A 26,696-nucleotide genomic window follows, 5' to 3' on the forward strand; every position below is an offset into this window, starting at 1 on the left:
ATCTGATGGGAGCAGTCTCTCTTGGCACTGTGGCTGCTGGTGGAGGGGCTGCAGCACGGTGGTTTTGGGCACGGGGAAGTGCTGGTGATGGGGTGAGGGGAGCCTCCAGCCAGGCTTCCTGAGCAGCACAGCCTACACTTCCCAGATAAAGGTATCACCCTGCAGAGCCGGGGCAGCAGCCGGGGTGCTGGGAAGTACCAAGCACAACAGGCGGGATGGCAGCCTGCCTGCACCAGGGCTGGCTGCCTGCTCTGCTCACTGCTGTCCTGCTGAGCCAGCACAGCCCTGCCGTGGACCCTGAGCCAGTGACATCCCAAGGTAGGTCCTGGGGTCATTATTCCCCCACGGGTGGATCACAGGATCCGCGCCCTGCGGCAGCCAGAGGGGTGTGGGATGAGGGAGATGGCTTCAGGAGGGTCTGCTGGAGGATGCGTTCGGTCACACATGGGGCACTCCAGGGTGTTTGCAACAAAGGGGTGTCCTGCTTCCTGCAGCTGCCAGCCACCAATTTGGGGTGGCAGCCCTCAGCCCCATGACATCATGCTGCTCCTACATGTAATGCAGTGGAGCTGCCCAGCTTGGTGCCACCTTAGTGCCCCATGGGTTTTTTCCATCCAGCCCTGAGCCAGCCCCAGCAGGGTTACTGATGCTTTAAGCTCTCTCCCTAGGCCCTTCTACTCTTTCTAGAACACTATATAAAGCATTAACTGTACAAAACGTTTAATGTCATGCTCCTGTTTTCGCACTCATCCAAGATCTGTGGTCAGACTGCTATAGTGGTCATAGGAGCACCCTTTAAACCACCCCTACAGGTGCGGGGGTAGGAAAGGAGGCTTTGGGCTCACCTTTTGCTTCTGTGCCCAGAAACCACTGCTACAGTGCCAGCGCGATGCCTGAGCTTGCTTTGTGCCAGCTGCAGAGCTGTGCCTTGAGGGTGCTCTGGGAACCACAAGGCATGGCAGAGCAGAGGCAGTGCCACCCTGGGGCTGGGTGGGGGGCACTGCCAGGGAAGGGCAAGAGAGGCTGGGGTGGCTGGGGGTGCAAAAAGGGAAGGGCAGGTAGGAGAGAGCAGGCTGTGGTCTGCGGGCAGAGCATATGGGTGGGAGGAAGAAGATGCCATCTGGGAAAGGAGGAACAGGGCAAGGGGTCAGGGCAAGGTAAGGGGCAGGGAGAACAGGGGGGAACACCTGGCAGATATCTGGAGACTTTGGCATCCCTGTGATCATTCCTTTCATCTGGGATCAGCCAGCAGCACAGCAGTAAGGTGTGATGCTCCAGTTCACCCCTGCAACAACAAGATCAATGTGCTGGGGAACGGGGGCAAGCTCTCCAGCAGAGCCCATTTGTTGCCAAGCACCCCCCCATGCCCAGGGCTGCAAACCCCACACAAGCCCCAGGCCCTTGCCGCTCCTGAAGCATTGCTCTCCTTATCGCACTTCCACGTGCCTTCCGGAGTGAGTCTAGCCGGGTGCTTCCCGCTGATCTCCAGAGCCTATCTGACCACAGGGCTATTTTGGGATGTTTGTTTGTCCCAAGGACCCTGTGTGCTGGGAAGGGGGAGCAGTGGTGATGTATGCATCCCTCCCTCAGTGCTGGTGGGGGACTCGGGCAGGAGGGGTCTCACAGGGGATGAGGCAGCCAGGTACTCCTTCATGCCCTCCCTCCCACCAGATGCCGTGTTGCTGGCAGAGGTGCCCGAGGACATCCTCTGCTTCTCCCGCTCCTTTGAGGATCTCACGTGTTTCTGGGATGAGGAGGAGGCGAGTGGGATACACCGCTTCTACTACTGGTACAGCAGGTAGAGTCCGCGGGGACATGGGAAGGAGTGGTGACACTGAGGGACCGCTGCCATGGCCAGATCCCCTCCCTTCAGCTGGCCCCAGGCTCAGGGTGCTGGAGGAGCCCCATCTGTTCCTCAGGGATGCACCCACCATATGTGCAGTCTCCACACAGCGCCGTGGGGCCAATGGGATGCGGCACATCTGCGTGTTCCCCAGCCAAGATGTGCGGCTCTTCACCCAGCTCCACGTTCTTGTCCTGGACGCTGCCACCAACCGCACCAGGCACAGGCGGGAGCTCAGCGTGGATGCAGTGGGTGAGTCTCTCCCGTGGCACAACCCTAATCCCTACACCTAGGTGCCCCTCCCTCTTCCCACCCATCACTGGCAGCATCTGGGCCTTGTGGCTGCTGTAACACTGGAGATGCCCTGCCACATTTCTGCAGGTCTCATCGCCCCACCGGTGAACATCAGTGCCCACTGGGCAGGAGCCACAGGGCAGCTCCGTGTGTCGTGGCAGCCGCCACTTGCTGACTACCCCAGCTTCTTTCTCTATGAGGTGTGCTACCATCCCATGACCCCCACAGTGACACCCCGTGGCACGGCACCCGGGGACCTCCCTGCCCATCCCACCAACGGAGCCCACCCACCTACAGCCAGGGGAGCTGCATCCTCCCAGGGAACAGGGCAAGTACGTACAGGAGCTGCGGGATCTGGGGCACGTGGCAGCCCCCCACCCTCACCACTCTCTTTAGGGGCTGGTACAGGCCGACACATGGGTGATTCTCCGGGAGCTGCAGCCAGGGGTGAAGTACCACATCCAGGTGCGCAGCAAGCCTGACGGCACCTCAATGGATGGTGTCTGGGGGCCCTGGTCGGAGGTGGTGGTCGCAGAGACGCCCCACTCTTCTGGTGAGAGACTGTCCGTCTCCGCTGCTGGGGGCTGCAGAGTGCCCACACATGGGAGTTAGGTTCTGCGGGGTCTGGGAAGAAGCAGCCACTCTGCCCTGGCTCTCACCTGCTCAGGGGACATTGGGCTGCACTGCAGCACTCCCGACCTGAGGTGTGTGCGCTGTGTGTGGAGCTGGGACCCTGCAGAGCAACACAGCACCCATGAGCTCTTCTACCGGGCATCTCCGAGCGGGGCTGGCATGAGGTAAAGAGCACAGCAGTGACACAGAGCTGTACCCCCAAGCAGAGAATAGTGGCAGCAGTACTAGCACCGCAGGCTGACCGGCTGCCCATTCCCTGCCACACAGGGATGAAATGTGGCAGCAGTGTGAAGAGGCCAGCGTGGGAACACAGGGCAGACACACCTGCACCTTCCAGCCCACGGCCGGCAGCCCCATTGCCGTCCTGGTGAACATCACCCGGCTGCACGACCCACCCGTGCTCAGCTACTTCAAGGAGCCCTTCTGGCTGCACCAGGCCGGTGAGTCTCTGCACTCCACATCCGTCGCTCGGGGCAGGGTGCCGTCCCACGGCAGCGACACGTCCCCACCCCGCAGTGCTCACGGAGGCCCCGCGGGACGTGCAGGTGACGGCGGCACAGGGCCGGCTCACCTTGCGGTGGCTGCCGCCCCTGGAAGCGCTGGCGGAGCAACTGGAGTACCAGATTCGCTACGCCACGGACGACAGCCTCGACTGGAAGGTGATGCAGGGGTCGGCACGGGGCAGCCGCAGGCCCCGCACAGCCCCAACTCAGCTCTGCCCGCAGGTGCTGCAGGTCCCGCGGGCGGCCAGGAAAGAAGTGCTGGACCTCCGGCCCGGTGCCCGTTATCGTGCCCAGGTGCGGACGCAGCCCGGTGGGCCGCAGTACCGGGGCAGCTGGAGCGCGTGGTCCCAGCCCGTCGCGGTCGATGTCGCGGCAGAAGCGGGTAAGGGCCATGCGGGGCTGAGGGCGCCTGGGTGGGACGAGGAGAATCGACCGGCTCTGCGGAATCGCCCCTCCGTGGCAGGCTGGGTGATCCCGAGCGTGACGGTGGCACCGCTGATCTTCACCGGAGTGCTGCTGGGGCTGCGGTGCACCTTCCCGTCCCTGTACAGGTAAGGCCGTGCTGCGGGCAGCGGGGTGCACGCTGCAGCCGCGGGGCTGCCCACATCGCCCCGCCGCCTCCTCAGCAGCGTGAAGCAGAAGCTGTGGCCGCCCGTCCCCGACCTGCACCGCGCGCTGGGCACCTTCCTGCACGACAGCCCCAAGCAGGGCCAGGTGAGCGCCGGGCCGGGCCGGGCCGCCTCCGGCCGTCCCGCAGCCCCGGGGCCGCCCCGAGCGCATCTCCTCCCCCCTACCCAGCCCTGCGCCTTCTACAAGCAGCCGCCGGAGGACGCCGTGCTGCCCTGCCTGCTGGAGGTGCTGCCCGGACCCCGCGGCGAGCCCGGGGATCCTCCGCCAGAACCCGCTGCCAGCCGCCCGGCGCCCAGCACGGACATCGCCAACCACTCCTACCTGCTGATGGGCGGCTGGGAGCCGCGTGGAGCGCCCTCGGCCCCTTTTCCCCCTGGGATGTAAAATATAGACCATAAAATACAGACCAACCACGCGGTCTCCCCGCTCTTTAGCGCCGCCTCCGCCGCCCCGCCCCACACCCGGGCAGACCCCGCACCTCGACCCTCGCCGCTCCCCCACTGCCGGGCAGACCGCACCCCGGCGGGGAAAGTCCCGCCCCACTCTGCGGCTCAGCCAATCGCAGCGCGGCTGCGCGAGGTCGCCATGACAACGTGCGGCGGTTTAGATTTGAAGCGACCAACGGGAAGGGAGGCCGCGCGGGTTTTAAAAGCCGAGGTGAACGGAAGGGGGGCGCTGCGTGAGGCTGAGCGGGACGCGGAGGTGAGAGGGGCCGGCGGCGGCGGCGGCGGGGGGACTCCGGGGCTCCGGGCTGGGGGGCTGTCTAGGCCCGAACGGGGAGAGGCCGTGGAGACGGGGGGCCCGAGGCGCGGCCTAGCGGGAGTGCCTAGTGGCCGTGCCTGACAGCGCCCCACTGACCGGCGGGTTGCCCGCAGCGCCATGGCGCACTTCGTGTTCGAGGCGGACCTGCACGGGCTGCTGAAGCTGGACACACCAATCCCCAACGCCCCGCCCGCGCGGTGGCAGCGCAAGGCCAAGGAGAGCGCCGGCCCCAGCCCCGCCGCCAGCATGTCGCCCATGAAGCCGGCCAACCGCTCCTACAGCGGCAGCAAGACGCCGTCCAAGACCCCCGGTGAGCGGCGGGGCGGGAGCGGGGTTGTGCCGGGCCGCGTTGGGATGCCGGGCGGGGCGGAGGGCGTCCCTCGCTTCTGGGTGCGCGGAGCTCCGCGCTGCGGCCGGGCGGATCGCCGCTTCCAGCATCTCGCCGGCCGCGCGATGCGGCTCTGCTGGGACTCGGCGCGGCAGGGCTGCGTGCCTCGTCCGCTCCGTGCGCTGTGAGTGGGAAATGGCCTCCCCTTCTCCGTGAGCTCTGGCGCTGTTGTTGCGGCAGAACCCGGGCGTTCTCTCTGTGGCCGCTCCCGATGTGAGCTCGCTGCCTTTATGCGGGGAGGTACGGGGGAGGCTGGGAATAGCTGCGAATTGCGGCTTGTGTGTTCTGAGCCACGGAGCTTGTCTCTGCTGTAGGCTGAACTGCTGAAGCGCCTCTTGGAAACGGTGTTCGTTTTGCTTTGGAAGTTTGTTGAACGCAAACTCTCTCAGTATCTCTAAAACAATATTTACGTATGTGAACACAGGCAAATCTGGATCCAAAGTCCAGAGCACCCCAACAAAAGCTGGGGGGGATCGCTACATTCCCAACCGCAGCACGATGCAGATGGAAATGGCCAATTTCCTCCTAACCAAAGAAAATGACCCTGCTGAAAATTCCCCTACCAAGAAGGTGAGCACAGTACTGTGATTAATATGATTGTCACTAAATACCTGATCCTTTGTGACTTGACACAGAGAAAGCAGCTTCTAAAAGCAGGTGTGGGGATGAGGGTCCCCACCAGCTCCACTTCCTGCGCTGGACCTTCAGGAGCCTGCAAGTGGAACCTGTGCACAGCCTGTACACGTGGGCTGAGCACGTAGCTGCTCTGCAGAGGTATTTCCTTAAGCACAGGCTTCTGCTTTGGTCTGTGCAGCTTCTGACAGTGGAACTTGGGTTATTGAGACTTCTAAATAGAGGTTACAGAGATCTGTGAGCCTGAGCAGTGTGAAACTGCTGGCAGTAGCTATTCTAGGACAATAGAATATTGCACGGGGAGCAATTCTGGAATGTGCATGTAGTGCTCTGGAAATGTTTATGAAGCATTTGGTCCCTTGTGACTATAGCTTTCTTCATGAAAACAGCACCATGTCCTGCTGATGGTATCTGAGGAAAAACCTACTTTGAGCTGCCTATATGCAGCTGAATCCCACAGTGCAACCAAACTGTCTTCTACCAGCTGCAGTTTTGTTTAAAGGTGGTATTTCAAATGAGACTTGCTGAGGGTAGCTTGTTTTTCTAGGAGCAACAGAAATCTTGGGCAGTGAATCTTAATGGCTTTGATGTAGAAGAGGCTAAGATTCTTCGCCTTAGTGGAAAGCCACAGAACGCTCCAGAAGGTACGATGCAGAGTGAGGGTGGTGCAATGCAGGGCCTGTTTGAGGGACTTGGGTACAGAGATCCGTGTGGGGAACTGCAACACATGTGGCCCTATTTCTGGCCATGGGAGAGATCAGCTGATCTCAGAGTTCTTCACACACTGGAATCTCTCTCAGGTTTCCTGAAGTTCAGGGGTTGGCGTAACAGCTGGCATGTTTTTTGTGTGAGGTTTCTCATTGTATTGTTTTATGAAAGCTGGGTTATGACTGCCAGTTGTTAACTTGCACTGCAGAAAATGTATTTTCCTGAAGTCTGCCTATAAAAGCTTTGAACTTCCGTAGCAAGAAAGTGAATGGTAATAGTCAAACATGTTATTCTGAATTGGGAACCACTCTGATTCAGTAATTAATACTGTCAATAAGGCTATAACACAGTGCTCTGATATCCAGACCTCTTTTCCAGGACTTTGTTCTAACTGAAGGGGTTTTCTAGTTGGGTGAATGGTCAGGAGGAAGCAGGATATCAAAGCTGTTTCTCTGCACACAGGCTATCAGAATAACCTGAAAGTGCTCTACAGCCAGAAGACTACACCTGCTTCCAGTAGGAAGCATGGTAGATACATTCCCTCAATGCCAGACCGGATCCTGGATGCACCAGAGATTCGCAATGACTATTGTAAGTAGGCTGCAGTGTTGAGATCATTTTGCAGTGGGGTAAAAGACTTAAGCCAACATGGTCTGATGAACCGAAACTCTCTAATGGGTGCATGAGAAACTGAAACAGCCCAAGACTGGCATTAACCAATTCTTGAGTGTCTCTGTGCTGCCTAATAGTCCAAAGCACCATGTGGGTAATTTGAACTGGGGCTACTTGACTGGGCATGGTGGATCCCTGGAGGCTGCCCCTTACCTGCATGCACATGTGGCTGGTGCAGGTGGGAGATATGGCATTTGGCATTAGTGAAAATATTTCACTGCAGTGCTGTGTGAAGATGTGGGTGGGGTTCTGCGTGTAAGCACTGTGTCAGCCGCACTGCTCTTCCGAATTGTAGATCTGAATCTCATTGACTGGAGCTCTCAGAACTTCCTGGCAGTGGCTCTGGACAACTGTGTTTATCTGTGGAATCACTCTTCTGGGGAAATCATCCAGCTGCTGCAGATAGAGAATCCAGATGATTATGTATCCTCTCTGTCATGGATTAAAGAAGGAAACTACCTTGCTGTTGGCACAAGAAATGCTGAGGTCCAGGTGAGTGCAGTAAAATGAGAGGTGGTCTAAGGATTGCTGGAGCTGTGGGGCCTTGGAACAAAGTCTTGGCTAGCACAGGGCAGATACAGTGTGTTCTGACTTGTCTTTATCCTTAGCACAGGGAAGAGGAATGTTCTGGCATTTGTTACAGTTCAGTGAATTGCTGCCCACTGTGGGAGCAAAGGGCTGAAGTGGATGACTTGTGACAGAGGCCTGTAGAGAACTTGACACTGATATGCTTCTCTGCCCGGGAGCAATATTGTCTGAAGGTGCCCTTATGCTCATGTCATCATTAGGCAGCACAAATTCTAAGTAGTTTCTTAGAGCTCTGTCATCTGCTCTCCAAAGGGCTGTAAGCGACCCTCACTGCAGTGGGAATCCTTCCTGTGGTCTTGTGACTATTAGTGGTTACAGCCTCTGTCTTGTGATGTTGAGGGTGCTAAGACTAGTATAAGGGAAGTGTCCCCACCCACCTGTGGCCAGTGATGAACTGCAGTAGCAATGCAGACTTCAGGGATATTCTGATGCCTGGAATAACTGTTTCATACATAAGAAATTAATTGCTGTTCCTATACAGAAAAGGTCAAATGCCAGAGTCTGTGTAGTAAAGTTTCCTGGCAAAGCAACAATGCTGCTGTTCCTTACCCTCTGGAGAACATAATACTTTTGCCTCTCTAGCTATGGGACATACAGCAGCAGAAGCGTCTCCGAAGTATGACCAGCCATTCTTCTCGGGTGGGGTCCCTCAGCTGGAACAGCTACATCCTCTCCAGGTAAAGCTGGGGGTGAAGCAGCATCCAGCTGCTGGACACAGTTGGTTGTGAAGAGGTTCTGTGGCTGCTCTGCTCATGTCAACAGGCCAGTGATGGTGGTTAACACTGGTTGAATCTCAATGGCAATAAAGGCAGCCTTGCAATAGCACAAAGAGCTTTTGGTGAAAACGAGCTAGTCTGACACTGTGAATCTCCTCTCTGCAGTGGGTCACGGACTGGCCACATCCACCACCATGATGTCAGAGTGGCTGAGCACCACGTGGCCACTCTTACTGGCCACACACAAGAGGTGTGTGGACTCAAGTGGTCTCTAGATGGTCGCTACCTGGCCAGTGGTGGCAACGACAACCTGGTGAACATCTGGCCATCTGTCCAGGGAGACAGTGGAGACTTCACTCCCATACAGACCTTCACTCAGCACCAGGGTGCTGTCAAGGTGAGTGCAGGCCTGCTGTGTAGATAGTGTGGGGGCATGTCTGTATGAAAAGCAGGTGTGTAGCACTTGCTGCAGTCCCTGCCCTGGTGGAGAGAGGCTACCCTGGAGCTGCTGTGGCCTGAGCTCTGGAAGACGCAGTAGGAAACAGGCTGCCTCCAGTACTTCTTAAAATGAACTGATTCTTCCTCAGGCTGTGGCATGGTGTCCGTGGCAGTCAAATGTCCTAGCCACTGGAGGTGGAACCAGCGACAGACACATCCGCATCTGGAATGTCTGTTCCGGCACCTGTCTCAGTGCTGTTGATGCCCACTCCCAGGTGAGACATAAACATCCTGGTGATAAAGTTCTTTCTGGCACACACGATGGCTCCTGAGGCCTGGGACAGGCCAGGGAGCCAGCAGGGGTTCATCCTTGCTGATGAACATCAGCACAAGTAGCTTGCATGTCTTCATAGTATTTTTGCCTCTCCGCAGGTCTGTTCTATCCTGTGGTCAACAACCTATAAAGAGTTCATTTCAGGCCATGGCTTTGCACAGAATCAGCTGGTGATATGGAAGTATCCAACAATGGCCAAGGTCACTGAACTTCGAGGTAAGCTAGGCTCCCTGGGGAAGGGAGGGCTGAAGGCAGATTTGATCCTCAGTTCAAGTAGTCTGCTACTTGTCTAACCTGAAGCACCAATAATAAAAAAAAGCGTCCAGGGACATTCTCTAGAATTATAGGCTGAGGATGTAACCTCATAAGGCTTCAGTACATTATGGGGCATTGATGCAGGCTGTTAAGGCTTATGAGGGACACAAGTGCAAAAGATGGGGAGAATGATGGTTGCTCTTAAAATCAGCACAGCCCTGACTATACACTTCCTTAGGTCATACTGCCCGAGTCCTGAACTTAACCATGAGCCCAGACGGTGTAACAGTAGCGTCGGCAGCTGCTGATGAAACATTGCGGCTTTGGCGCTGTTTTGAGATGGATCCCATAAAGAAGAAGGAAAAAGAGAAGGCAAACAGTGCCAAAAGCAGCATCATTCACCAGGGCATCCGATAAGTGCACAGGGTTGGTGTTGTGGGAAGCTGGGACATTGGCTTACACACTGTACAGTATTTTAAATGTTAATAAACAGCTTTAATTTGCCTTTGCCTTTTAAAGCTGATGGAAGAAAGTGCCATCTGTGGCTTAGATCAACAAGAAACTCTTCCCTGAGGTTAGTTTTCTGGGCAAGAAGTAGAGCTCTGTTTTTAGGGCCAGCTTACAATATGGGGTTCACCCCTGGCAGCAGTAACTCTTCACAAGCTGAAGTTAATGTCTAGTCTGTGCAAGCTCTCTTCAATCCTTCCTCTGGTGAAGTCATATGAGCAGCATCCCACTCCCTTTGAACATCTTAAACTAATGGATACAGTGAACCTTTACCTGAGCAAAGACCACCCTGGCCAAAGCTGCCATGCTACTCTGAATGTGGAACTGCATTTTCTGGGGCTGTAGGGCTGCACCAGGGTACTGTGCACCCACCCCATAATGGGCTATTTGGGGAAGCCTGGAGAACTGCAGAGCTGTGAATAACATCTTAGTGTATGCAAAGCAGCTTAGCAAAGCCTATGCACCTCCTAGCCTGCTTTCCCCTTTTTTTTCCCCCACACAGTGCCATGCTGCACCAGGTTCCACCCACTTCTGCCAGGTAGTAGCATTGTGTGCTGTACCAGGCAGCCACTGCCTTAGCCCACAGGCAGCAGAGAAGGGCTACACATAACGCTGGCAAAAAGGAGTATGGTGTCACAGCAGCTGCAGGAGGCAGAGCCTGAGCACAGGAGTGACCCTCTCTGGAAAGAAGGCTTTGCATGTCTGAAAGCTAGCACAGTTTTTCCACCTATCCCCCTGTAATAGTGGTTTATCTTACTCTGGGCTTAGCTTGTCTGCATCCTTTGCACACTCGCCTCCAGAAACTCCGCTTCTACATGTCTCTTGAAAGTCCCCTGAGCATTACTGGAAGGAGATGGGATTACAGTGTTCTTCCCTTGGCCCCATACTGGCCCTGCTGCCCTGGAGGGAAGGAGCTCACATGCAAGCCCAGCAACTGCCATATAGGGTGTAAACGCAGTTTGGAACTGTCTGTCCCCAATAGGGAATAAGTGACTAAGCTCCACAGCCCACCCATGGAAAGATCACAAGCTAATAGGAACAATTGGAGGAAGGGCAAGCAGAGCACACAGAAGGAACAGCCCTCTTTTAGAATATCAAGTGTAAGTAGTTTAAACTTCTGTTACTATTTTGGGCAAAAGCAAGGACAGTCCTGTCTTCACTAAGAGCCAGCGAGAAGCAGGGAGGGGAAAGGAAGCTAAACAGTGGCAGCACTCTGTCTCAGCTGGATTGCCTCCTGCTCAAGCTGTGAATTCTGAGCACTGAGCTGATATGCCACCACTTCAGTAAGGGCCAGAACTCTTCTGTCAGTCCCTAACCCAGGAGCAGCACTAGTAGAAATGGGGAAGAATGTTTACACAGGACAGCAGCCTGTCCTCCTTCCTAAAAGATATGCAAGGCAGAGGCAACTGAGCTCTCATCCACACCAAACCCAGCTGCAAGGCTTTGGCTACGCTTCCACTAAAGCCCTCCCACACCACAATCAAATCTACAGTGAAACTCACCTGGAGGCCTTCTGGGTTCATGCATTCCTCCTTGCCACACAAGCTGGCTGGCTACCCAGCCCAATTCTCAGGGTTGAGTCAGCACTCAGGCCTAGCCCTCCCACGCAGCAGAAGCTGATGAGGAAGGCAGCACTGACCATTCTGCATAAAAGCCAAACTGTTTCAGCTAGTAGAGGGGAACAGAACCCAGCTGAGGAAGACAGACTGCTGTAGCAGGAGCAAGAAAGCAGCAGTGGAAACTATCCCCTGTCCAGCCTGAAATACTTTCTGCAGAGACCAGCACTTCACTCAGAGATGGCAACAGCTTTAAATAGATTCCTTTCCCTCTTCAGAAAGCAGCTGGCTGGTCTCCCTGCTGTTTTCCCCATAACCTGGGTTTCCAGAGTCTCAAATCCCCACTCCACCCCAATTCTGCATTAGAGCCAGGACAGGGTTTCTGAAAAGCAGCAGCAGCTTCTGCTGGCCCAGGTCCCAGCCCACACCTCTGTTCCACCCCAGCCATTCTTTAACAGGGTGGAGCCACTTTCACAACAGGAGCCTTGACACACTTCCTGCCCTCAGCACCCCTCTATCAAAGCACTTGGAAACAATCTGCCATCTGCTTCATCAGCACAGTACAGCCCTCTCCCCACCAGCACAAACCTGCTACACCAGCTGCTTCTCCCAGCCCTGCCTCCAAAACCACTGGGCAGGACCAGGCAGCTGGAACAGCTTCACAGCACAGCAAGCCAGGAAAACAAGGGGCAGAGCCATTTCTCCTTCTGTCTGTTTATTTGTGATAGAAGAGCAGCCCAATCTGACTGGGCCTGGCTCCTTCACCTCATCCTCAAGGCTACTAATATAGCTTTGGTTAGTCAGAGCAGGCAACAAGCACCAGGCCCAGGAGAGCTGCTGCACTGCCCTGCTGAATGGCAGAGCACATCTTCACTCAACCCTAGCAGAATCCATGAAGGCAAGAGGTGTTCCCCATTACACCATAGCAGAATATGCTACAACCATCCTCCACTGTGCTCACATCAGGCCAGAACAGAGCCAGTTCCAGGCAGGAGAGCCCAGCAGACAACTCTAGAGGCAATTATTGCTCGAGTCTTGAGTTTGCAGGAATGTAAGTCACCCAAAGCACAGTGAGCTTGGCCTCCCTCACTCCAGAACAAGCCACCAACTGCTATTCTGGATCACACATAAGCATGGCTAAAAGCACATGCTCAGCACTCCACCCAAGCACAGGAAAGAAATGCAAGGCAACCTGGGCTTATTATATGGTAGAGGCATTTCAGGGTGTCACAACCCCACTTCGTACTAGGCATAAGGCATGTGTATTGTACTGGGCAGCTCCAGGCCTTCAAGTACCACATATCTGCTGCCCCTACACTCTCCACAGCCACACCTGAGCACAGACACCAGGGCAGGACCCCCTCACCACCACCTGGGTATATAGGGAGCACAAGGGACACACAGCATTGTGGCGTGGAACAAAGTGGCACAAGGCATGGTATAGCAGGAGCACTCACACTTGAGCTGGCAGCAGCAAGCAACCAGGGACAAGTCACTTCATCCACACAGGCTCTCATGAGCCAGGGAAGAGGAGAGGGCACCAGGACAGGGATCGGTCTCTTCTTTTGGTCCTACTCAGAAGGAAATGGCCCCCAGGCAAAAGGGCCAGATGCAGGCACTTGGGGGAATTCCTTTGGAAACACTGGAATGGGACTGCAGCCCCAAGTTGTGATGCAGGCAGCTGTCTCTCCGTTCAACAACAGCGAGAAACAGCACAAACCCTCCCAAGAGCAGAAGTTGCCCACGGCTGCTCGGAGCAGAGGGGCTGGGCATGCAGACAGAGGACAGCAGGGCTGGGCACAAGGGTACAACAGTCTGTAGGCACTTGACTTGGCTAGTAGCACCCAGGAGCAGGGGAACAGGTCCCAGCTGCCTCTGCCCCGGGGCTCTCATTGGCTCTGGGAGGGCCAGGCTGCCCTCTAGTTGGCTTTGACCTTGCCGTTGGTGACAGTGCCATTCTCATGGATGCTGCTACCATTGTGCTGGGCTGCTTGTTGAGCCACCCTGGGCAATCGTTTGCCTTTGGTATAGGACTGGTACCAGAAGTTGGAGAAGAGGATGAAGAAGATGGTCCCATAAATCCAGATAAGGTGGATGAAGATGGGAAACTGGTACTGGCAGCTGGGCATAAAGTAGTACTGGGAGATGTGGACGGAGACAATCACGAACTGTGCCTGGGGAACAAGGCAGAACAGAAACAAATAACTCACAGGAGTTGCTTAAGGATCTCCCACTATACACTTTTTTTTTTTTTTTTTTAAATTAAATCTGTAGTCTCTTTGCCCATTCTAAATACAGGTTCTTACAGAGAGGAGCAGCCAGCTGCAGCTGGAAGATGCAAGCATGAGTTTTAAAGCAGTGTTTGTCTATCACCCTCCCAACATGCCATAACCCAGAGGCAGCAGGCTGAGCACTCTCCATGCCCTCACCAGGCTGTAAGGGCTATTGGAGACCACAGCAGGCCAGAGCTGCTAGAAACACAGAGTGGAAGACTGAGAAAGAAGAACTACAGCTCTTGGTTGCATCTTTCATATGTACAAGCACTGATCTGCCATTCACATCAGAGGCTGAGGACACACACACTACTCCATAGCACAGACTTACCAGCTGGATGGCTGTGATGTGCTTTTTCCACCACAAGTACTTTTGGAAGGCAGGTCCTGCTGCTGAGAGCCCATAGTAGAAGTACATGACCACATGCACCATGGAATTGATCATGGCATGGAATGATCCCATTCCCCCTGTTAGACACATTTGCACAAGAATAAGTCAATCATCTGCAGCAAAGCAGTACTACAAAAAAAAAAAAAAAAAAAAAAAGACTCCTAGGAGTCCAGCAGTAGTGAAAAAATGCCTTCCTTGTTCAGCTGATACCAACTCCAGCTTTTCTCCAGCTATTTCTTATCTTACCTGGTCCAAACTTTGCTCCCCACCACCAGCTCCAGGGCAGAACAGAGTGGTGGAAAAGGTGCAGGAATGTGACCTGCTCATTCTTCTTCCTCAGGACAAAGATGACCTGCAATGAGAGCCCAGCAAGCATCAGAGGTCAGCATCCTGGGAGCAGGTGAAATAACCCAGGCCACTGCTTCAGTGTCTGGTCTCAGTGATGCTTCCCCCCTCCTCCTCTTCCCCCCAAGATCATTGCAACCACACATTAGGTTACCCTGCAGCTTCCAGAGTTATGATAGAAGTAGCCTCTGTGATATCCAGAGTGATCTCTCCCATCAGTGATATCCGATAGAACCACCAGCATTTCAGACTGAAGGGGCCAAAGGAGGCACCTACCACCTCAAGTACACTGGGCCTCAAATCCCTGCCCAAAGCAGTGATTAAGTTTCCCCCAAGAACAAGGCCTCTCCAGTAACTTACCGTGTCTGTCAGTTCAATGAACTTGGAAAAGACAAACAGCCAAGCAACACTGACCATCTGCAATAGAACAAGTTAACATGATTCCCATGTCAGTCTGAACATGCCCCGTAACCAGATCCCACCAGACAGGAACCCTGGAGTGACACTAAAAGCCAGGTACCAAGTCATTTGCCTCAAAGAAGAGGCAGGGAACTTGCTGTCCAGGCAAGCACTGAAAGCCATCCCTACTCATGAGAGACAAGAGAACTCACCCTGAGGGCCTTGGGGTCCTGTGAGAAGTCCACAGGGTCACATCGCCAGGTGTACCCAGTAAGCCACCCTGCCATCAGAAACTGCAACAAGAGCAGAGTGAGGTCCAACACACAAGCCACTGCATTTCCCAGTCCTGCTCAAAATACCAAGGAACCCACGAAGTGCTCTTCCATGACCCACACAGCCTGCATGGATTGCTTTGTATGTGCCAGACAACCTGCTGGCAACTCACCTCATAGACTATGTAGAGTGAGAGTCCCACCAGGAAGAAGTTATATAGCACCATGAATTTCTTCAGATTTAAAGGCTTCCTGTTTGCCATTAGCCGGGGACCCAAGGAGAGTACAAAGTAGACATATGCCAGAAGGATGCCCAACACAAGGAATGGGGACTGCATCAGTGGATAATCAGCAATGCGGGGGTCTGTGGAGAAAGCCAAAGTGCACAGCAGTAAGCATCCCAACCCCAATGTGCTAACAGCAGTGATAACACCAGAATAAAGTGAAGGACATGAAGCCCCATTCTCCAAGGACAGGAGTACAGGCAAGGGGCAACCTGGTAACAGAGACTGGAGAACCCAGCAAAGCTGTGCTGTATAAGATATAGCCTGAAGCTGTGCTTCAGAGCTGCCTGGAGGAGGGCACAAATGCCTCAACAGACACTGAGGCAAGACAGTCTCAGGTAGCCTAAAAACCCCAGAGCTGCACTTATATTAGGGCAGAACACAGCTAGACCTGCATTACATCAGATGTCAGAACACACCCCCAGGCCTGTGGCAGCACAGCACATAATGCCACCCACCCTGAATCTGCATAGAGCCACTTACCTGCTTTCTTCATGAAGTCCTGATACATAGTCACAATCCCCTCCATGGTAGTGGCAGTGTGTCTGCAGAGAGAGGAGGGCAAATTAGGCAGCGGTTGACCCAGGAAGGCAACCTGCAGAGCACAGTCCTACACAACATCACATCTTGAGCACAGCTTCAGGGTCCTGTCATGACTACCTGGTTGTCATTACTTCCAACTGATTATAAACAAGCATCCGGTGAAGCCATGCACTCCCTACTCTTCCATGAACCTGATCCTGTCTCCTCAGCTCTTCTGGAAACCACATCATCACCTGCAGTCCTTCCAAGGCAGATCCTAACATTTCATTTAAGAAAGCTTCCAGTCAGCACTGCATCTACATCTCCTTGATCTTATTCTTGCTGTAACACACTCAAGTGTTAACACCACTCACAGCCATGACGCTGGGGAGCAGAAATCCCATCCATCCTATCTCTTCCTCCAAGAAGGGGCACAGGAATCACTTCCCAAACATGGGCCTGGAGAAATGGGTCCCCCCATGGCAGTCTCCCTGGAGGATTACTGCTGCCACCATCAGGAAGCACATAGCTGATTCAAGCTACAGCTGAGAGGCTGAAGTGACCTTTTTTCCCAGCAGGGAGCATCCAGTAGCAGTCACACCAGCACCCCTCCTCCAAGTTTTGACCAGGCAGGACAGCAGCAATCACCACACAAGGCTATCAAGCATCAAAATGGCATCAATCATAGTGGCCTGCTATCTACCTTCCCATTCACCACTTAAGACAGCAAGCCTGTACCACCGCAGCAGCGCTAGCTCTGTGCTCACCTGTTTGTACCCTGCTCCATGAACTGGACAGTGCACCTACCTCCCTCTAACAGCCCTTTCACACCACTGCCTAAAGTACCCCTTCAAGTGAGGCTGCAGAGCAGCCAGCACTCCCAAAGACCCCAGGAACCTCTGTTGGCAACACAGAAGGCACTCCCAGGCACTAAGATTATCCCTCTCCACACTTAACAGAAGCCAGAAAAGCATAGCAGGAACTACAGCATCCTTGAAAGCTATTTACGGCTTCTGCTGTGGGAAGGACAGAAAGCACAGCTCTTGGAAGCCACTGAACTTTAAGCTGCTCTCATGAGAGAGAGAGCAAGCACCAAACTTGTCTGTTGAGTTTCAGACTTTGACCACAACATCCAGCTACACCTATATTTGCTAGATTGAGTAGCCCTCAAGTAGTAGTTCCCAGCACAAGCTACCTGACTTTTCAAGCTCAGTGTTTATCTTATCAAGCTGAGTGAGTCAGTCTTAGTAAAGACCTAAGACTTCTGTGGAGCACTTAGCTATTTGGGGCAGGCTGGGATATGATAGTATCAAAGGCACCTACAAGCTCAGAGCTACATCTCACACTCCTAAGAAGAAAACAAGCTTAGAAGCTATGGATTACGCTTCTCAACCAATTGCAGGGAGAAAAGGCATTGGTCTTGTCCTGAACAGGGGCTCTGGGCACACACCAGAATTTCTACCAGGGTAGAACTAGAAGGACTGTGCTACAGACCTTATGGAAAGGATGTATGAGTTTTTCTACAGCAGCAGGATATTGTTCTGTTCAACAAAGCTAATAGCAGCCACATTTTTAGGGACTCCAAGGTCTTTGCAAGATCTGGTATCCACACTGGCATGCTGCATGGTCCTGAAAGCAGAGACCAAAGCCTACCTTGCTCAGTAAGCAGATGCAAGTAAGTCTCACCCACTTCCACCTCCTGAAGGGCAGCCATGGCCTTCAGATAGATCTGCAGAAGGGTGACTGTAGAGCAGACTCAAGCATTACTTTCTGCCAGGCAAGAGGATGTGAAATGCATTTGCCTTCCTGAATCACAAGGGCTCCATGCTGTTCCACACTGGAAAGCAGAAGGGCTTGCAAGTCTCCAGGTGCCTCATCCCTCCACACAACACCAACACTTCAGGTCTCTCTGCACCCTGAGAGGAATTAGTATTCAGTCAGGCATCTGCTCTCACCATGCTACACTACACAACATACCACAGGAGTCTACAGCTCACAGGTTAGTACAGAAGAAATCGTTCTCCTTTGACTCCAAGATCCTGGTCCTCTTGTGCAAGAAACCGGGAGGAGACCGGAGATCCCAAAACTGAGCCTTGATTAGCTCAAGGGAAGTTAAGAAACAGGTTCAAGCTTCCCAAAGCACCCTGGGGCCCAAACACACCCCTCACGCTGCCTGAAGGCCTTGCAACACATCTGCTTCCACCACTCACCAACAGGTTATCACTTCTATCTCTGGGGAAATTTCATTTGCAGGCTAGAGCAGCAGGCCAAATTCTGTCTCTGTAACCAGCACTGAGGATTAGATGCTTACTTACACTAAGTGTGTACACTGCAGATTTCCAACAAGCTATGCAGCCAATTTGTGCTACTTCAGCAAGAACTGCAAGGCCCTTTATAACAAGACCCAGCAGCCTGACCACAACACTGTGAATCAGTGACAGACAACAGCTCAACCCGCGTAGCTTTACCTCACAGAGCACACACACCTTTCAAAGCACTTATCTCTTACCATACAGCAGCTATCACAAACAACAGGGTGAGCTCCAGCAGCCTAGTAGCCAGCACTCCCATTTCATCAGTACTCAAGTCAAATCAGTCCTGTAACAGGCAAGAAGGCAAGCCACCATAATCTTCCCACTAGTTTAATTACAGACAGCACCAAAACAGTCTGGTTGGTGACTGCAGAGCTGGCCTTGTTGAACTGGCTATGGCAGGCTTGGTCCCCATGAGGCTCCCAAGGGATCAGCAACCCTCAAAGGTCAGGAGATTACCGACTGGCTGGATAACAAGCCAACCCTCAACCCTGACCTACAGGCAGGCAGCAAGGCTTGTTGACTGCTGATGAACTCCACAACCCCAGGGAAAAAAGCCTCCTCCAAAGCTCATCCTCCCCCAGCTCTATCCCAGCACACCAGAAACACCCATCCAACCTCACAGAGCTCCAGTCCCCAAAGGGGCCTGGCAGCGCCTGTGCACACTTCAAGTGCTCAGAGCCCACATTCCCCAGCAGGGCCACGGGGATCTACAGTTCAGATCTGTAGATGGCAGCTACTGCAGAATGGGACTGAGCACCCCAGAATGTGTAACTTTGAAGCACACACACAGAAGGCATCACAAGCTGGCACCTTCATCACCTACAGCAGCCAGCTCCAGGATAAGCTCTCCTTAGCTTATATGCAAGTGAACTCAATCAAGATAAGCACAACAGCATCAGCCCAACATAAAACAATAGCAATCAGAGACTAGGCAGCAGGAATTTGGGCATCCCTGAGCAGCAGCACCCTGCTCTCTATGAGATCTGAAGGGGAGCTGCTGTAAGACTGAGGTGAGACATGAAGCAGTGAGAACTGGATTTTCTCCCTCTGCAGCTCCGTCTCCAGGAGGAAGAGAGGACAATACTCAGTGCACACCCGGTTTCATACACAGCATCTTGGGAAGAAGCTCAAGCACATATAGCAGAGAGCATCCAACAGGAGAGCTGTATTTAAGAATTTGGTGGTACACTGAATGATCCCAGCCATCAGTGTGAAGACTCAGTAGGAACACGGCTGTCCACATACTGAAGTCAAGTCTTCCCACCTTGCAGTCCCCCAAGAGAAATGAGAATCTAAGAGAAACACTTGAGCCCCAAGTCACAGGGCAAAGAATAGCAGTCTGGCACAAGATGCTACACTTCAGATGTGGAAAACACAGCCAAGAGACTTGGGGTACAGTAAGAGAACAGAGTTGCCCTAGCCTGACACCTTGGCTCTGAGGACTGGTGACAGATGGACTGACCAGGGTCTGATGACAACTAGTCCCATATCTCCCAGCCCAAGTGGCAGCGCAAAGCTTCCCAGTGAACTCGGCAGTTAACACCACCAGATAAGATCCTATTTGAATCACACATCCATTTATTACTTCCTCTGGCTCAGCTATTTCATGCTAAATGAAAAAGGGCATTGCTTACAGCCTGAAAACAGATGGTCAGCATCAGTATCCTTTCATGTCAATACAGACAAGTTGTGTTTCCAGTGAAGGGGCAAACTCTCAAGCCCTTGCTATGCAACAGCTCTAGAAAGAGTGTTGCTGCAGTCACTACTGGAGTGGAGTTGGCCAAGCACTGCTCCTTACATATCAGCTCCAAGCAGCATAATGTGATTGACCTGTCTGGAGCTGAGCAGTTCCCTAATCCTCAGCAGGTCGGTGTTAACACCATACACTCTTCAGTAGCAGCTGTAAAACCTTCAGGCTTTTGGATGGCATCTTATAAAGATTACATCCTCTCCTTCCCATGCGTGCTAGAAGGAAGAAATGAGAGGAGACTCCCAGACTAGCAGGCAACCTGCAGACTGGGTAGTCATCAGATCCCCCCTAGGCTTACAGGGGAAGGAACAAGCCTGCAGCAATAGGGCTTAGTAACCTTGTGCAGAAAAATAAAGTAGGCAGTCAGACTCAGAATCCTCAGAAAAACAACCTGCAGTGAGAGGCCTGTATCCAAACAGTGTTTTTTCCCCAGGGAGAGCATCTTCCTGAACTGAGCAAGCAAGCTGTCAGACTAAGCTTATTCTTTATCATACCCAACAACAGTGATTCCATGTTCAGGCTATCAGTGCAGATGAGAGCTGTCAAAGAGGCAACACCAGGAGAAACTCTGACACTGCAAGGAACAAGAGTGAAGGAATAAAGAAACCACACAAAACTACTTTAGAAGTAAAAGCAACATTGTCACAGTGACCCTGTGCTATACTCACAGTACAAGGTGAGGCAGAGATGACTGGGTTACCTATCTGAAGCAATGGCACACAGCAGCCCTCCAGGGTACATAGCAAAGAGCACCCAAAGAATAGAATTAAGTAGGTGATGAAGGAGGACACACAGACCAAGAAGGGCTGATCCCAACACCTACTACTAGAAGTAGGTCAAGGCCCTCTGGCAGAGGAACACTGATCACCCCTATCTGCATGTGGGATGGGCAAAACACCAGGGTGCTCATCTCTGTGGCTTTCATGATCATGCAAATGCTTCACAAGAGGGCTCCAAACCCATTTCCACAGTGTCTGTAATATTACACAGTAATAACCGGTGCGCTGCACCATCTAGGCATGAGCACTAATTGGACAGGGACACTAAAACAAGATGGATATTTGAAGTCTACAAAGCAAGCAGCAGAAAGACTCTTGAAATCACTCTAATAGCTTTGCCCTGACTATTCAAAAAGCCCATTACAAACTCAGCCACTTCTCACCCACAGAAGGGCTCACTGACTACAACTTACCATGCCATCAGCTTTGGGCTTCCCTACTCCCTGCACAAAGGGCAGCACAGTCACATAACCGCCTTCAAACAAGAAGTTATGTTCACTGGCAAAACCAGAGATGCCACGGACTCCAGCAGCATCATAGCTGCACAGCAGAGCTCAATAGCTCGAGGGCATAACAGGTGGCACCTTTAACAGGGTTTATGAGCATGAGGCCTCATCTCTACAGGTGCAGATTGATCACTTAAAACCAAGTCTACTTCTTCTCCCACTTGTCCCATACAGAGAAGGAAAGCCTCTTAGGATTAAGTAGAAGCAGCATGGGATATAACTCGCTATGTATACAGAACAAGTCTATTAGCAAACCACAAGCAAGTACTTTATCAGATCAGTGCTTGCAGACTAAGAGCACACCATGCAAAGCTGGAGAATTTGCTGCCTCAGTGACTGCTTATTACCCGATTTGTCCTACAAGGGAAGGATCAACCTGAAATTAAATAGACTCCAAGGAAGAATCAAGAATTACCAGACCCAGTTAGCATCCCCACAAAACTGCAGTCCCAGATGCAGCCAGACACAGGCCTGTTGTTGTGGAAAGGCTGAGGCAGAGAGCTGACGGCTGCAGCCTGTCATCTCTGAGCAACAGCAGCCTCGCAGCTCCTGGGGACCAGCTCCTGCCTGCAAGAGCTCAGGCTGCCTCACCTGTTTGACTGGCAGGAACCAGACTTTCCAGCCCACATACTCCCACCACCTGACAGCAGGGCACATTGTAGCACAAATTCAGCACAAAAGCATAGGAACAGGCAAAAACTCCTGGGTCATCACAGGTACCATTCCCAGTACCTCTTGAAGCTCATTCCTAAAGGATCACAGCCCAAGAGCTGTGAGGAGAAACTGTTCATCTCTACTCTGTGACAACAGTGCAAAGTCAATCACACAGTAATGCAAGGAAGCCAGCATCAGAGCATCACGGAGATGTAAAGCTTTTCTCCATCAGGAAAAAACAGAAGACACTATGTCCTTTGTTTTCATCTTTAAAAAAAAAAAAAATGCTTCAAGACAACTCTAGGTCAGAATGATTTTACTGCCTCTTCCCAGAGTCCATTCTGTCAGTTTTGCTAGAACTAAATCATATTCCTGTCCCAGAGAACCATACAAGCTCTCTGTAAGTAATAGACTTACAGGGAAATAGAGATGAGAACACTATGCAGGGCGGGAGCACAGAGGCCTGGGCTGTGTGGGTGGCATGGCTTAATCCCTACACTGAGATGCAGGCTACTGCAACAGCTGGCATCATGCTGCATCTCAAAGGAATATGTTGGCAGCAGCAGCTCACACCCACAAGCTGAAGGGGCTCATCTCTTTGAAGAAGATAAGGATACAGCAGCTTCAGTCAAGCCCCAAGGGCTCAGTCAACTGTTTGACTCTGTAAGCCATCCTTAAGAAGCCACCCAGCAGGTCCTGTGGGAAGGTCAGCTCCATCCACTTAGGAATCTGCCCTGGCTGCATTCTAGCAGAAGAGAAGGTGGACAATTTTGGGTAGCACTGCAGGATGGATGTACTGCTGCACAGACAGCCCTGGCATGGGGATGAGATGCTCTGACAGATGCACTAGCAGCAAAGTACCTTGTGTTATCCCACACTGCCCACCAAACAAATGCAAGAGCCTCCAGCTGGGAGTTACTGCACTTCCTCCCACCCTCCAGAACCAATGTATACAGCCAGTGGGACAGCATCAAGCAGCCCCTCTGCACTGCTCCAACAGCAGCTGTGGAAAGGAGTCCATACACCGAGGCACACATACTGCTTCCCCACTTGCCAGAGTGTCCTTAGTTACATTTACATTGCCTCATCAGGTCTTGTGAAATCAAACCTGCAGCTTCACCGACATTGTGTATCATCACATAAGGCCCACATACATGAAATACAGATCAAGCCCAGCACTGCCTACAGGAAGTCAGATAGTCAGCATTTGGCCACAGTTGTTCAGCACACACAGACATCATGCACAACAGCCTGGGTACTGCTGCCACCAAAAAGTTGACCAAGAAACCTCCTCCCACTGGCATTCCAGAGCAAGGGCCAGAGGGAGGACCGGCACCTACACCAGCCGGCGCTCAAAGCTAACATTGTGCTGCCGGCAGAGGCCTGGTACTGCCATCCTGACCGGAGGAGGAGGGCAGAAGAATCTCTCAATGGCACATTGATGCTGAGGGCTACGTAGGAGAACACTCCCCAGCCTCCGTGCTGCCAGCGGAGGCCGCTCACGCCTCATTACGAGGAAGCCCCACCGCAGCCCCAGCAACAGCGGGGTCCGCCCCGCGACGAGCACGGTGGGCTCCGGGCCCTTCGCGTCCCGTCACCGGCTGCAAGCCGGCGGGAGGCAGCTCGGCCCGGCAGGTCGGCCCCCCCACCCGCCCCGGAGCGAGCAGCGGGGCGGCGCCCGGCCCTGCCGCGGGGCGGGGTGAGGCTCCGCCGGGGCCTACCGCGGCCCAGAGCCCCGCAGCCCGGAAGTGTGAGGACGGACGGTTCCGCAGCCACCGGGCCGCGCCGTAACACGCCGGGCGCCCCGCGCCGGGTCCGAGCACCGCTGCCGGCGGATGGCCGAGGCGCTCCGCCCGCCCCAGGCTCGGGGCATCCTCGGCTCTAGCCGACTGGTGTCGTCATCCCCCGATCCCCACGCGTATGACAGCCCCGCTCGGTGCCTTCCTGCCCTGCGGCGGCCGCGCCCAACGGCCCAGAGCCTCGCCACCTGCCGGGGCCGTGTCGCAACACCCGGCCCTCCCCATCGGACCACGGCCACCCCAGGCCCGGCCCTCCGCCACGGCGCCCACACTGTCGCAGGACTCGGCCTGCGGGACACCGCCCGTCTCCTCCCGTGCCCCGGAGCATCCCGGGTGACAGGAACGCGGGCACACGCACGCGGCTGCTGCCGGCGCTTCCTGGCCCGCGGGCAGCCTGCCGCACAGCGGACGCATGGCAGCCCAACCCCAAGCCTTGAGGCACCCCTACAGTATGGCCCAAGGCTTTTCCAACAGCAAAGCCCAACCCACCAGCCAGTTACACATCTCGTCCCAAACCCTCTTTACTTCCCCCCCAATAACCCTCCAAGGGAGGATCAGCCCCAGCCGGACACAGCGCTCACAGCCCCAGCAGTCGGCCGGCTCTCCCGCCCCACTAAGCCCCACATGTGCGCGAAGCCCAGCACACACATAAACTCACCGCCTGCCGCACCCCGCTTTGCCCGCCACCACGGCTGCCCAGCACTTATATAGTGCTGCCCTGCCCCCCACGCCGCTGACGATTGGCTTAGAGGGAAGGGCCCCGCCCAAAAAGGGCGGAGCTTTTCTTTCTAGGCCAATCGTCGCTATAACTGCAGCCCGCCCATTTTATGGCCACGCCCACACAGGCTTCACCTCAGGGCTGGGGTTGAATGGAGATCTCCAATTTTGCTGGGAGGATGCTGAGTTTTGGGGTGGTATCCGCTGATTCTGAGGGGTGAGGCAGCTCCCTGCAGAGGGAGAGCCGTAGACAAGTGGCATATGTGTTGTGTTGTTGTTTTTTTTTTTTGTGATGTCACACCAGCTATCGAATGTTGTCTTCACTTACAGAACTTGAACATAAAATGTTTGGGCTTTTCTCCATGCTCTTCTGATCTGAAGCCTGTTTCGGAATTCACTGTTCTAATTCTTAGGAACCACCTCCTTTCTAGCTTAAATGGATTCATGGTCAGTTAATATCCATTTGCTCCTGCACCACACTCCCATAGATCCTCACCTATGTATTTATGTCTACTGTACTTACAGATAGCAATCATCTCCCTCTCAGCCATTATACAGATGACTAAACAAGCTTCCTAACCAGCGCTCAAAGCTAACATTGTGCTGCCGGCACCTACTGTCCAGGCAACACTTCTGGCCATGCTGCTGTTCAAGTTCCTCCTGAAGATGGTGACCAGAAGTGGTGGCACATTCTGTGATCACCTGGTGAGAATTCCCCACTTGGATGGAGCCAAGGCTATGTTTGTCACATCCTTCAGGTGCTTGCAGCTCACAAAATCCCAAAACAAAGAACTGCACTCCTGGAGATTTTCGTGCCTATTCTGGTGATACAGAATTCCTTTCCTGCACTGCCAATGCCTCACAACACTGGATTCCGTACAAATTTCATCCGAATGCTCCTAATATTTTTGCTAATATCTACAAAATACCTCAGTGGTAACCTTCTGTGTGTCCTGATGTGCTCCCTTGCACCAAGCTCTGTGTTCTTCTGACCTTTAACCACTCCTTCCCATGTGAAATTCCTCTGCTCACCTCTGCCCCCACTGCCTACCAAGGTTCCCAGTGTATCATCTGTTTCCCTGCAGTCCACGTAGGGCCAATTGCTTTATAGTAATGTTAGACAGGCATAACAGACTATATTTTAACCCACTTTCCATTTCCTGTCCATATGCTGAGTTACTCTTTAATCAAACACTACTAATATCAGACAGGCAGGCCTGCAGCTGGCTGGATCACTCTTCTCCCTTGTTAAGAACAAGCGTCAATTTCATTTGCTACCTTTCGTGTGTTTCGTTTGTTTTCCTTGTTCTTCTGTTTTGAGCTATTGATCTCTAAGTTGATTCTTGGTCCTGTTAAATGGAAATCTTGCTATGCTGTTCCTCATGAAATGAGAGAACACCAATGAATTCCTTCCCACTCCCTGCTAGATAGTTTTCAGCCTCATATCCCCAATCTCATAGCTTCTCTAAGCATTCCTTCTCTCCTCTGGATCCACCCTTGCTGGCAGGCTTGTCAGGCTCTAAAACTGAGCCCCAAATTGCACAGCCTAGCTTCTTCCTTCTACTGGAATAAATTTCCAGGTCACCCTCTTCTACTCAGAATACAATTTCTTTCTCCCCTCTCAGTCCAGGACTCCAGTTCCCTGTTGTGTCTAATCTCTACACCATTACTTCTGTGGGTATTTGCTCTTTAATTTTCCATTGCTACTTCATCTTCTGTTTCTGCTGTTAATTCTCCAGCAGAATGGCGCTGGCCCAACTAGATGTGACTGGAAGAGAATGCAGAGTCCTGGAGATCTCCGGTAAGGATTCCACTAGTCTGCTGAGCGTTGTGGAGCTCCTGACTTCTAGCCATGAGCATGACCACACAAATTGAAGAAAATCCTTCAAAAATAAAGGAAGATGAAGGAGACAAAGCCACAGAGCGACATGACCTGTCATGTACAGGCTGGTGTTCACAAAGTGTTGGGAGAGAGACTTTTGTAAATGGGTAATCTGCTTCAATCTTGAATCGTGCCTGTGTGACTCAAAATCTGGGAGGAAAACTGTTTGCAGCCAGCTAGGCATGTTGCTCTGGCTACAGTATGGGCTACAAACAAAAGGTGATTGTGTCACACACCTGCACGAGGGTGCCCTTACTACACATATTGCTTGTGCAGCTGGCAGAGCCCTACATTTTATTAGCAATTCACCTGCAATTCAAGAAACAACCTGACTGTCGTGCTCTTGTT

The 26,696-nt window shown here is 53.2% G+C and overlaps 3 protein-coding genes and 1 long non-coding RNA gene across 11 annotated transcripts; 2 read left to right on the top strand and 2 right to left on the bottom strand.

The window, feature by feature from the left end:
* Positions 1-163: 163 nt before the first annotated feature.
* Positions 164-4,313, top strand: MPL (MPL proto-oncogene, thrombopoietin receptor). 8 transcript variants are annotated; one of them, XM_042873450.1, is made up of 11 exons: positions 1,555-1,571; positions 1,672-1,798; positions 1,920-2,095; positions 2,225-2,469; positions 2,534-2,690; positions 2,805-2,934; positions 3,038-3,429; positions 3,496-3,655; positions 3,737-3,824; positions 3,900-3,987; positions 4,072-4,313. In XM_042873450.1, the coding sequence occupies exons 3-11, from the start codon at positions 1,972-1,974 to the stop codon at positions 4,299-4,301; spliced, it is 1,614 nt and encodes a 537-aa protein (XP_042729384.1). In that variant the 5' UTR covers positions 1,555-1,571; positions 1,672-1,798; positions 1,920-1,971; the 3' UTR covers positions 4,302-4,313. The 8 variants fall into 8 exon arrangements, with proteins under 8 accessions (XP_042729385.1, XP_042729384.1, XP_042729383.1 ...); XM_042873449.1 differs by lacking the exon at positions 1,555-1,571 and having other exon boundaries at positions 1,604-1,798; positions 3,038-3,210; positions 3,287-3,429; XM_042873451.1 differs by lacking the exon at positions 1,555-1,571 and adding an exon at positions 164-318 and having other exon boundaries at positions 3,038-3,210; positions 3,287-3,824.
* LOC122181147 lies at positions 704-2,125 on the bottom strand. The gene is made up of 2 exons (XR_006179364.1): positions 1,932-2,125; positions 704-1,285 (listed from the first exon to the last, which is right to left on the bottom strand). It is a non-coding gene; the product is annotated as an uncharacterized LOC122181147 (long non-coding RNA).
* Positions 4,314-4,481: 168 nt separating the features above from the next.
* CDC20 (cell division cycle 20) lies at positions 4,482-9,902 on the top strand. The gene is made up of 11 exons (XM_042873418.1): positions 4,482-4,605; positions 4,779-4,975; positions 5,478-5,623; positions 6,234-6,330; positions 6,857-6,985; positions 7,362-7,558; positions 8,237-8,331; positions 8,536-8,767; positions 8,958-9,083; positions 9,241-9,358; positions 9,636-9,902. Exons 2-11 carry the CDS (start codon positions 4,783-4,785, stop codon positions 9,812-9,814), a joined length of 1,512 nt encoding a protein of 503 aa, XP_042729352.1. The 5' UTR covers positions 4,482-4,605; positions 4,779-4,782; the 3' UTR covers positions 9,815-9,902.
* Positions 9,903-13,292: 3,390 nt separating this feature from the next.
* Positions 13,293-24,443, bottom strand: ELOVL1 (ELOVL fatty acid elongase 1). Its single transcript, XM_042873419.1, has 8 exons — positions 24,408-24,443; positions 15,908-15,969; positions 15,314-15,504; positions 15,081-15,161; positions 14,830-14,886; positions 14,371-14,476; positions 14,065-14,201; positions 13,293-13,634 (listed from the first exon to the last, which is right to left on the bottom strand). Exons 2-8 carry the CDS (start codon positions 15,951-15,953, stop codon positions 13,380-13,382), a joined length of 873 nt encoding a protein of 290 aa, XP_042729353.1. The 5' UTR covers positions 15,954-15,969; positions 24,408-24,443; the 3' UTR covers positions 13,293-13,379.
* Positions 24,444-26,696: the final 2,253 nt, after the last annotated feature.

The sequence above is a fragment of the Lagopus leucura genome, unplaced genomic scaffold, assembly GCF_019238085.1.
Source record: "Lagopus leucura isolate 7727_CA_CO unplaced genomic scaffold, USGS_WTPT01 Super-Scaffold_100009, whole genome shotgun sequence".
Classification (NCBI taxonomy): domain Eukaryota; kingdom Metazoa; phylum Chordata; class Aves; order Galliformes; family Phasianidae; genus Lagopus; species Lagopus leucura.

Bases quoted from the DNA above. Each gene is read 5' to 3' on its own strand.
- CDC20 (XM_042873418.1), top strand. From the start codon at position 4,783: ATGGCGCACTTCGTGTTCGAGGCGGACCTGCACGGGCTGCTGAAGCTG. The intron at 8,768-8,957 runs GTGAGTGCAGGC...ATTCTTCCTCAG, and splicing joins AGCACCAGGGTGCTGTCAAG to GCTGTGGCATGGTGTCCGTG. The intron at 9,359-9,635 runs GTAAGCTAGGCT...ACACTTCCTTAG, and splicing joins CAAGGTCACTGAACTTCGAG to GTCATACTGCCCGAGTCCTG.
- MPL (XM_042873451.1), top strand. From the start codon at position 216: ATGGCAGCCTGCCTGCACCAGGGCTGGCTGCCTGCTCTGCTCACTGCT. The intron at 2,096-2,224 runs GTGAGTCTCTCC...ACATTTCTGCAG, and splicing joins GCTCAGCGTGGATGCAGTGG to GTCTCATCGCCCCACCGGTG. The intron at 3,211-3,286 runs GTGAGTCTCTGC...CCCACCCCGCAG, and splicing joins CTTCTGGCTGCACCAGGCCG to TGCTCACGGAGGCCCCGCGG.
- ELOVL1 (XM_042873419.1), bottom strand. From the start codon at position 15,953: ATGGAGGGGATTGTGACTATGTATCAGGACTTCATGAAGAAAGCAG. The intron at 14,887-15,080 runs GTGAGTTCTCTT...GTTCTATTGCAG, and splicing joins AGGACCCCAAGGCCCTCAGG to ATGGTCAGTGTTGCTTGGCT. The intron at 14,477-14,829 runs GTAAGTTACTGG...CTCTCATTGCAG, and splicing joins TCATTGAACTGACAGACACG to GTCATCTTTGTCCTGAGGAA.